At 39.2% G+C, this 9,395-nt stretch overlaps 1 protein-coding gene across 1 annotated transcript; it reads right to left on the bottom strand.

Annotated features, from left to right (window-relative positions):
- Positions 1–3,173: 3,173 nt before the first annotated feature.
- On the bottom strand, positions 3,174–7,506 carry ID4 (inhibitor of DNA binding 4). Its single transcript, XM_069730853.1, has 3 exons — positions 7,011–7,506; positions 6,209–6,268; positions 3,174–5,612 (listed from the first exon to the last, which is right to left on the bottom strand). Exons 1-2 carry the CDS (start codon positions 7,359–7,361, stop codon positions 6,221–6,223), a joined length of 399 nt encoding a protein of 132 aa, XP_069586954.1. The 5' UTR covers positions 7,362–7,506; the 3' UTR covers positions 3,174–5,612; positions 6,209–6,220.
- Between the last annotated feature and the right edge of the window lie 1,889 nt (positions 7,507–9,395).

Here is a 9,395-nt window from a genome sequence, read left to right as displayed (position 1 = left end):
TTCACATTTAGCGATGCTGCAGCGATACCGACAACGATCCGGATCGCTGCAGCGTCGCTGTTTGGTCACTGGAGAGCTGTCACACAGACCGCTCTCCAGCGACCAACGATGCCGGTAACCAGGGTAAACATCGGGTAACTAAGCGCAGGGCTGCGCTTAGTAACCCGATGTTTACCCTGGTTACCATCCTAAAAGTAAAAAAAAACAAACAGTACATACTTACCTACAGCCATCTGTCCTCCAGCGCTGTGCTCTGCACTCCTCCTGTACTGTCTGTGTGAGCACAGCGGCCGGAGAGCAGAGCGGTGACGTCACCGCTCTGCTTTCCGGCTGACCGACGCTCACAGACAGTACAGGAGGAGTGCAGAGCACAGCGCTGGAGGACAGACGGCTGTAGGTAAGTATGTAGCGTTTGTTTTTTTTTACTTTTAGGATGGTAACCAGGGTAAACATCGGGTTACTAAGCGCGGCCCTGCGCTTAGTTACCCGATGTTTACCCTGGTTACCAGTGAAGACATCGCTGGATCGGTGTCACACACGCCGATCCAGCGATGTCCACGGGAGAGCCAGCGACCAAATAAAGTTCTGGACTTTGTTCAGCGACCAACGATCTCCCAGCAGGGGCCTGATCGTTGGTCGCTGTCACACATAACAATTTCATTAACGATATCGTTGCTACGTCACAAAAAGCAACGATATCGTTAACAATATCGTTATGTGTGAAGGTACCTTAATGGCCATATGCATTTGCAACTTACATTGTTGCAAATGTTAGCAAACTTGTCATTTCTTATTTCTCCACATTATTTCTCCACATTTATCATGCCACTAGTTCATTTATGAGTTTAATGTAGTTCCCAACTATCACCCAAACTGTAACGTAGCTCACAAATTACAAAATGTTGGGGACCTCTGCCCTAGAGAGATATCTACAGCTATGTAATTCAGAACGGATTATCACATGGATGCATCAAATATCATTGAGCCCATAATTTTATAACTAGATGTAATGTTAATGACTTTTGTCCATCTTACTCCTTACTTATTCCTTCTCCTACCCTTTTTGTCTCATTGAAGATTAGTAAACTAAGGAACTTAGACCATGATTTGCCAACAATCAGTGTTTTGTGCTTCCTTCTTCTCATTTTAGATTAAATATTAGGTATTTTTTTATCAATCATTATTTAGTCATACCGTTGTAGAATTACTGGATTTGTTATGTCTTCTCTGCCTCTCTTGATTTTTCTAATTAAAGTAAATGGTCTTAAATATTCAATATTAAGATATTTGCGAACCATACTTTAAATAAATATTGTCCGATTTCATTTTTTAATATGCTGCTAAAATAAACTCTTGTAAACTGTTTGCCTTCATGCTGGGATCGAGTCTGGTGACTTTAATGTCTTATGTTGTTAACAAAAGTTCCTTTATCAGCTTTAATGTTGGCAAAACATAATTTTATTAAAATAAGATTTGGCAAGCCCGATACTAGTGCTATCATTAATTTTATTGTCTACTAAATCCATTTAGTCAAAAAAGAAGGTCATACAACCTGTATCCTGCAGTAGAGATGTGCTCTACTTATTACTATTTGATTTGCACACTTATAATCTACAGATTAAACAATGTAAGGTTGACATAGTAGAGCCATGGGTAGAGACTGAGAGTCAAAAGTATGACATTAAATAAAAGTGGGCAAGTAGATATTGCAGAACCAGACGTGCTTGTGAAATCTTTCTCATGGAAAAGTCAATGGAAGACTTCTCACATAGAAATAAATTACTTGGACGATGAACTATTTTGACTGAAAATATATATAAATGTTTTGGTTAAATTAGTGGAAACGCTACTAATTATATCTACTGGTCTAAAACTGAGAAATATGTCTCTCGATTTCATAAACGAGTATTACAAATTCTGTGAAAGTATTTGTTGTTACATTCATTTTAAACCTCCCCTCACCTATAATGGGGTGTCTTCATATTTATTATTATTTTGGAGATTTTCATCAACTACACATATATGATAATATGATACGTGGGATCTCATTATGTTCATTATGTTCATTACTGGCTGGTACAGCGTCATTTATTTAATATCTCAGTGTTGGTCTAGTACCATTGCAATAGATAAATGTTCATACTAATGGACCTTTACTGACTACTAATATCAGTGTCATTGAACTAATTTCCAAAGATTGAGAAGGTTGACCAGTATGAAAGATTGGTCTTTAAGTCATGGCTAAGGCCAACGACAAGCTACGAATACTTGGGCTAAGTCACTATGAATATAATTGTAGCAGAACAGACACATCTGATAGTTTGTGTCTTGGTATGACCAACTCTTCCCCTCTATGCCATTAATTAATGTGATATTTAAAAATCCAAATGTTTTCAGCCTTCAATATGCCAAAATGCATATTCTACGTCCTATAACCGCTAGATAAATCTACAGGTAGGTCACAACCATCTTTCTTGTGTGTTTCTTGTTGTATAGTTGTGAACATTTTCTCCACTACCAATAGGAGCACAAAACACATTGAACCATTAACGTTAGTGCGTCACAGCTTTTTCCAATTGGCTAAGGTCATTGCTAAGGTCAAAGCTGACCCTTCTGTAGAAAACAAAACTATAGTGGAGTCTACAGAAAACAGATAAAGGTTCTGATCAGGGGATAAACATACAATATCATTCCCAATTTTTTTGTCTTTAAAATATATCATCAAGCAAATATTTAACTTTCAGTCAATTCTATATTAGGGTTTGGAAGTTATGCAGATTTTGTATCATCTTGGTACTGGAGTCCAGAAAAATATGTCATATATACTGCTCATTTACTATTCTTTCCCGCACATCATACACTATTATGTAAGTGATTGCTTTCCATCAAGGTGAACTGGCTTCTGCTTGCAGTTATATAAATTGATGATGAATTGTAATCAATATCCACCGTCGAGCCACAAACGCACTTATCATTCTAGCACGTATTCATAGCACAGGCATAATGAAAATCAACTATGTTCTAATGGGTAGGAATAATTCATTGTGTTTCTTACAGTCATAACTAGTTTCTCCTGACCCGACATCACTGCTCCAATGCCCATTCAAGTTCACATGCATAAATTTCCCTTGTCAGTTGTGTCAATAGAAGTCAGGAAATGTGCATGCAAAATGTGAAATGCATTCCTTTATTTAAGCGTAAGTTTTGAGGACATCAGTGGGAAAAAAAAAAATCATGTTAGGAATTAGAAGATCGGTTAACAGATTATTTGTCTACAGTGTCCAAAAAAAATGTGACAAATCAAAACATGACATGACAATAAAATACTCTCACTTTCGGTAAGATTAATACACGAGTAAAGAAAGACAAGGTTGAGACACGTAAAAAATGTTTTAATTCTCATGTGTAAAAAATACATATGAGATTACAGTAGAAACTGCAGGAAAACCAAGCACATCACTGGTATTAAAGGTTTCTGCTTGTCTCCCTCCATCAGCTGAAGTCAGTATAGATACAGTCAGATAGAATACAGTAAGGTTTCCTTTGGTCGCAAGCAATGAACTGTCTGCTTACCTAGCACAGGGTCCACTAAGAAAATCCACACAAAGGAAGAGAAAGAAAATGCTTTTTGCCTTTTAACACCCCCCCCCCCCCCCCGTTACAAATATAATAGCACCAATGTGTACATGGAATTCAGATTTAACCCTCTGCTATGGAATAAAAATCAGAGACTGCTTCTGTGGAAATAGAGCAGAATCAGTGGGAATAAATGACCATAATTGGCCATATTCATAAGCTAATTGAATACATGCAAACCAAGGAATGAACGAGGAAGTAGAATCTGCCTTAGAGACTAATGAGATTATGTATAGCAAGGACTCAGATTTTCTTTCCTTTACACTGTGTGCACCAATACGAATGCCAAATTCCGCACATTGGATCGTGTACATATATAGTCATTTTAATCAAATGCAACTTCTCTTCCCACAAAACAGTACTGTTTAAGGTCTCATTGCTAGGCAAAGCCAGTTATGGCCATGCTAATGGCAAATACGATGCCGTACTATATTTGACAAGTATATGGTGACAGTGTGTTCTACACAATAATCCATTACATTTCGGAAGGAGGGCGGAGATCAAGGGGCTTAGAAAGTGAGACAACCCAGTGTTTACTAGACAGGTAACAGTAATTATTGGATTTTCTTTTTTTGTAACACTGACAATATATTAATGCAGAAAAAAACTAACAAATAAAATCACTTTTAACAGCTTATATTCAGCAAATTTCTGAGAGACGTGAAAACGTGATTATTCAATTTTTTCCTTCCCACTTTTCATTGACTATAACTGAACGCAAAGGTGATTACAGAATTATAATAATAATAATAATCTTTATTTTTATATAGCGCTGACATATTCCGCAGCGCTTTACAGTTTGCACACATTATCATCGCTGCCCCCATTGGGGCTCACAATCTAGATTTTGGATACACTAAAGGGGCGATTAAAAGATTTAGGCCACACGAGTGGATAAAACTTTAGGATTAGTGATGAGCGAATATACTCGTTACTCGAGATTTCCCGAGCACGCTCGGGTGACCTCCGAGTATTTTTTAGTGCTCCGAGATTTAGTTTTTATTGCTGCAGCTGAATGATTTACATCTTTTAGCCAGCATAAGTACATGTGGGGATTCCCTAGCAACCAGGCAACCCCCACATGTACTTATGCTGGCTAACAGATGTAAATCATTCAGCTGCGGCAATAAAAACTAAATCTCCGAGCACTAAAAAAATACTCGGAGTACCCCCGAGCGTGCTCGGGAAATCTCGAGTAACGAGTATATTCGCTCATCACTATTTAGAATGAATTTTAATATTGCGATCTGGACTGAACGAAGGAATACGTTCCACGCAATCATGCAAGTCAACTATCATCCGATTCAAGTAAAGTGGGAAGTTACAAGTTCATCTTTTCATGTCTCTTCAGTTAATCGTTTATTTTTTATTTTTTATTTTTGTGACAAATAAAAAAAAATCAAATCAAATTCCCCCGGGACGAAACAAAAAAAAAAAAAAAAAAAAGAGACATTCATATTTACAGAAAATATTTAATTAAAAATACTTCATAATTACAGTAGTCTATTAAAGCATATACTTTGTATCACTTACACTTATAGAACATCTCTATATGTACAGTATGAAATGTCACTCATGTTTTCTTCTATACAATATGTAACATTCCTGCAGGGAGAAGAAAAATTCCCCGGAGAGATAAAATCATCTATTTTAAACAATAGATGTAAAGACAAAATATCTACAATACTCTGGTATATTAGTAAAGCTTCATATTCAGTTCTTCATTTGATAGTATATTCTCTCTAAGCAGTGCCCCCTATGTCATCAGGTCAGGGACTTCCACAGTGCATGTCTGATGATACGAGGTGGACACATGGTGATGGATTAGGTTCTCCGTGTAGTGTGGAAAGGCGAAGTGAAGGATGTTTTTTCCCCTCTTTTGTCTGGTGACTGTTTTTCATTCCCCTCCCTTATTCTCTAATTTGTCTCTCTCTTTCTCTGTGCTCCTCCTGGCTCTGGATTTGCCTGCTGCACACCTGTGGAAGAGGAATGAATAGAGGGGGTGTGTGAACCATTCTGCTCCAGACTTACTGGCGCCACCAACAAAACACAAGACATGCTTGATCAACAACCCAAAACAAACCAGGTCAAACTACAAGCACAGCTCCCAAGCTAGTCCAAAGCATAGGAACGCAGCTGCAGTGGACTGCTCAGTCCCTGCTCTCATACTGTGCTTTGGGCTATCATCTGTGACCCTCATCCCTGCAAACTCCCTCTCGTGACTCGTGATAGGAATACGGAAAAGGATATTAGTGACCGACAACCTCGACATTTTCCATAAACCTTCCATTAGGATAAATAATATTCTGGAGGCGTAGTCTTAACTTTGTCAGGGATATGATTTTTCTCCAAGTTAATAGCTAAGATGACTAAGGTACATTTTAAAATCCCTTAGTATGCAAATTATTATTATTATTATTATTATTATTATTATGGAAATCTAAATCTAAAATGAAATAAATATAACGTCACTTAGATAAACTATCACGATCCCCCATATGGTTACTATGACGCCAAGCTGCACAATAAATGACCCCGATATAGGCTGTATAATATACAGTACAATGCTTACCTTAAGGGCATACTAGCGACACAGTATACTGTCTCCTTCTTGGTTTACCACTGCTGCAGCCTGGAAAAGAGAAATAAAATCCATATTGATTATGATAGTACATAGAAAAGATGAAATGACGGTGCAGCAAATCGAAAAATAATAGACAAAAGGATCAGTGATAACGCTTGCGCTCCTTGGTCTCGGAGAATGGGCACTGGCTGCAGGGGCAGTGACAGGTCACACTTCAGGGATCAGAATAAGGCGCACAAAAGACTGATCACCTTCAGGCTGCTGCTCCTAATTAAAATCTGACATACACTTAACTTGCAGGCAATTGGCATGTAGCAGAGGGTTTCGCAGCTATCAGCAATGGAGAGAGGGTGAGGGGCATAGCTGCCTATTCTCTTCAGCTGGGAAAAGGCCATCGCAGGCTGTGCGCCCGTGAATTTATGGCATTTGATAATGATGAACATGATTGCAACACATTTTCAATGCATAAACAAGGAAGAGACAGCTGCTTTCCACTCATCAGGAACACAACTACTAAGAGGAAATGACAAGGAATAAGCCATAACAGTGAACATCACCTGCCATCTGGACAGCAGTCACCACATATCTGAGTGCTATGATCCCTGTGTGGGACTGAAATGAAGCAGTGGAGTGCTGTCAGGTGGATCTGTCCTTCCTCAGATGCCAGAGCTGTCATCGCACTCTACTGAGAAACCACTGACTCCAGTGGGCACCAATACCAGCGAGCTGATAGGCCACATATATCAGCTAACTCAACACAAGTAGAGTATATAGAAGGGGCGCCTCTTACCGGGTCTATATTGAGGTCTGTCAGTGGGGTCCTGGCAGGTGCCTGCGGCCTGAGCAGCACAGGGTGTGTGTCCAGTGCCAGTTGAAGGTCCAGTATGTAGTCTATAACATGCTGCAGGATCTCCACTTTGGTCACTTTCTTGTTCTGGGGGATGGTTGGCACCAACCTCTTGAGACGGCTGTAACAGTCATTCATGTCATATTGCAGACACAAGGACTCCTCTTCTTCCATCTTGTAACGAGCTACACCAAGGCTGTGCTCAGAGAGGCAGTGCAGTGCCAGCTCCCCACACACGCCCCCCGTCACTGGGGTCCTCCGGCTGTGGGGACGCGTGGGACTCACAGCTTTCATTGCGGGCAGCGACCAGATATTATCGGCTAAGACAGCGAAGAACAGCAGAGATGCAGCGCGCAAATGTTATATCCAATGCAAGGAGGGGAGTACGCCTATATTACACCGGATCACTGCGTGGTAGTCTTAGGTCCTCAACAGGATAGAGCTGGTACCAGGTTAGAGATAACCGGCACCGGTTCTGGGTGACAGATGGATGTACACAGAAGAAGAGAGCAGTGTCTCCAGTCAGCCAGTCACTCACGACTCCCTGCTCTGCAGCCTCTGTGCTCACATATTTAAGGCAGGGATCTAGTAGGGAGGGTGAGAGCTGGTAGGGAGGGTGAGAGCTAGGAGGCAGGGCGGAGGCAGTGATGGTGGGAGGAGAGCCATCCAGCATGAGCACACCAGCAGTCTCTCACTTATCACAAGTTCTCCTCTATACCTAAGCCAAACACACCTTCTAAAAAAAAAATAATCAACTGTATTAGCAAAGCTGCCCCTATACGAAAAGGTTTACCCTCCAGAAATAAGAAGGTGCTGGCAATTCTCATATAGATATCGCACTAATGCTGACATATCTGTCTCAGAAAATCAAGGTTTTTCCCATCAGACTCCCGGAGAAGATAAAAATAAGATTCTCTCATTGATGTGTTCAAAAACTGCAGCTTTTTCCCATATATATAGTAATATATACAACCTTTTCGTACTTTCTTTGGTTTACACTCTCTTTGTGTTTGGACGAATTAGAAGCCGCTCATACACGTAACGATACAGGATATTTCAGCAGAGAACTGTCATTATCAGCTGATTGCTTATCAGAAAGTCTTCCTTTCGACATGTGCAAAATGATAGCGTGCGGTATTGTCTGATTTCAACAATGTTACCTAATAGAATGCGAATGTCAGAACACTGTGTGCGCTTTGCAATATTGACTTTGATATTGCTACAACAGTTCAGTACATGCAAATATTATTAATCAGCTATAATAATAATAATAATACGTATATAAATGTCCCAACAAATTATTATTATTATTGTCACCGTTAAGATTATTTTTTTTAAACTTAAAATATGATTTTTGTTTCTTCTCCTATATATTTTTGCCCTGCGATAAAAGTATAAAATTTGCCTTGATTATTTTGAAAAAGCAAAGAAACCGTGACAAGATAAAAGCAATCAAGATGAATGTTGGTGGATTATCTTTTGAACCATGTCATTAAAGCATGCCAAAGGGAACACTGAATGATAGATGCTCCTGTTGTCAAGCACATATCACTAAGAGGGGTTTAAAATGTAGTGTTTGGTGTGCAGGTGAAACATAATTACATAGTAATGAGACATTACTTCCCAAGGAGCATGGAGGCCTGGTTAGAGCCATTTGTGGTGACACACATGTCCATGTCAGGCTTTATTTACCAAAAGGTTTTTTGTAGACAAGGAAGCACCTGCCTCTTAAATGCGCTGTGCCCTTCTGTGGTCTATACTTTATCCATCAATGTCTTTGATAAATGTAACACAAAGATAATAACTGAATAGTTAAATTTGTATATACATATATATACAGTGATTGTAAAAAGTCTACACACCCTATTAAAATGCCAGGGTTTTGTCATGTAAAAAAAATCATAACGAAAATCATTCTAGAATTTTTTTCTGCCTCTAAAGTCCTCGATATTTTGTACAATTGAAAAAAAAACCAAAGAAACAAAATCTTTTTGCGTGGAAAAAAAAGAAGAAATGAAATAATATGGTTGCCTAAATATGCACACCCTTAAACTAATACTTTGTAATACCCTTCAAACTTTCATTGCATTTAGTCTTTTTGGGTTAGGAGTCTATCAGCACGCACATCTAGAATTGGTAATCTTTGCCCACCCTTCCTTGCAGTAGCTCCGAATCTGTCAAAGGGCATCTCCTGTGTATAGCCTTCTGCTCTGGATGGACCAATCCAATAATTTAATTTTCCTCTTGTTTTGTTCATTTGGAAATATTCTTAAGGTCGTTGTTATGCTGAAAGGTGAAATCCCTCTTCACCTTCGCCTTCATCGCAGA

The sequence above is a fragment of the Ranitomeya imitator genome, chromosome 6, assembly GCF_032444005.1.
Source record: "Ranitomeya imitator isolate aRanImi1 chromosome 6, aRanImi1.pri, whole genome shotgun sequence".
Taxonomy (NCBI): Eukaryota; Metazoa; Chordata; class Amphibia; order Anura; family Dendrobatidae; genus Ranitomeya; species Ranitomeya imitator.
Note: the sequence above shows the minus strand (reverse complement) of the source record. Positions and strands in the feature narration are given on the sequence as shown.

Coding starts and splice junctions, on each gene's coding strand:
- ID4 (XM_069730853.1), bottom strand. CDS start 7,361: ATGAAAGCTGTGAGTCCCACGCGTCCCCACAGCCGGAGGACCCCAGTG. Junction 6,269..7,010: donor CAGACCTCAATATAGACCCG/GTAAGAGGCGCC, acceptor TCTCTTTTCCAG/GCTGCAGCAGTGGTAAACCA.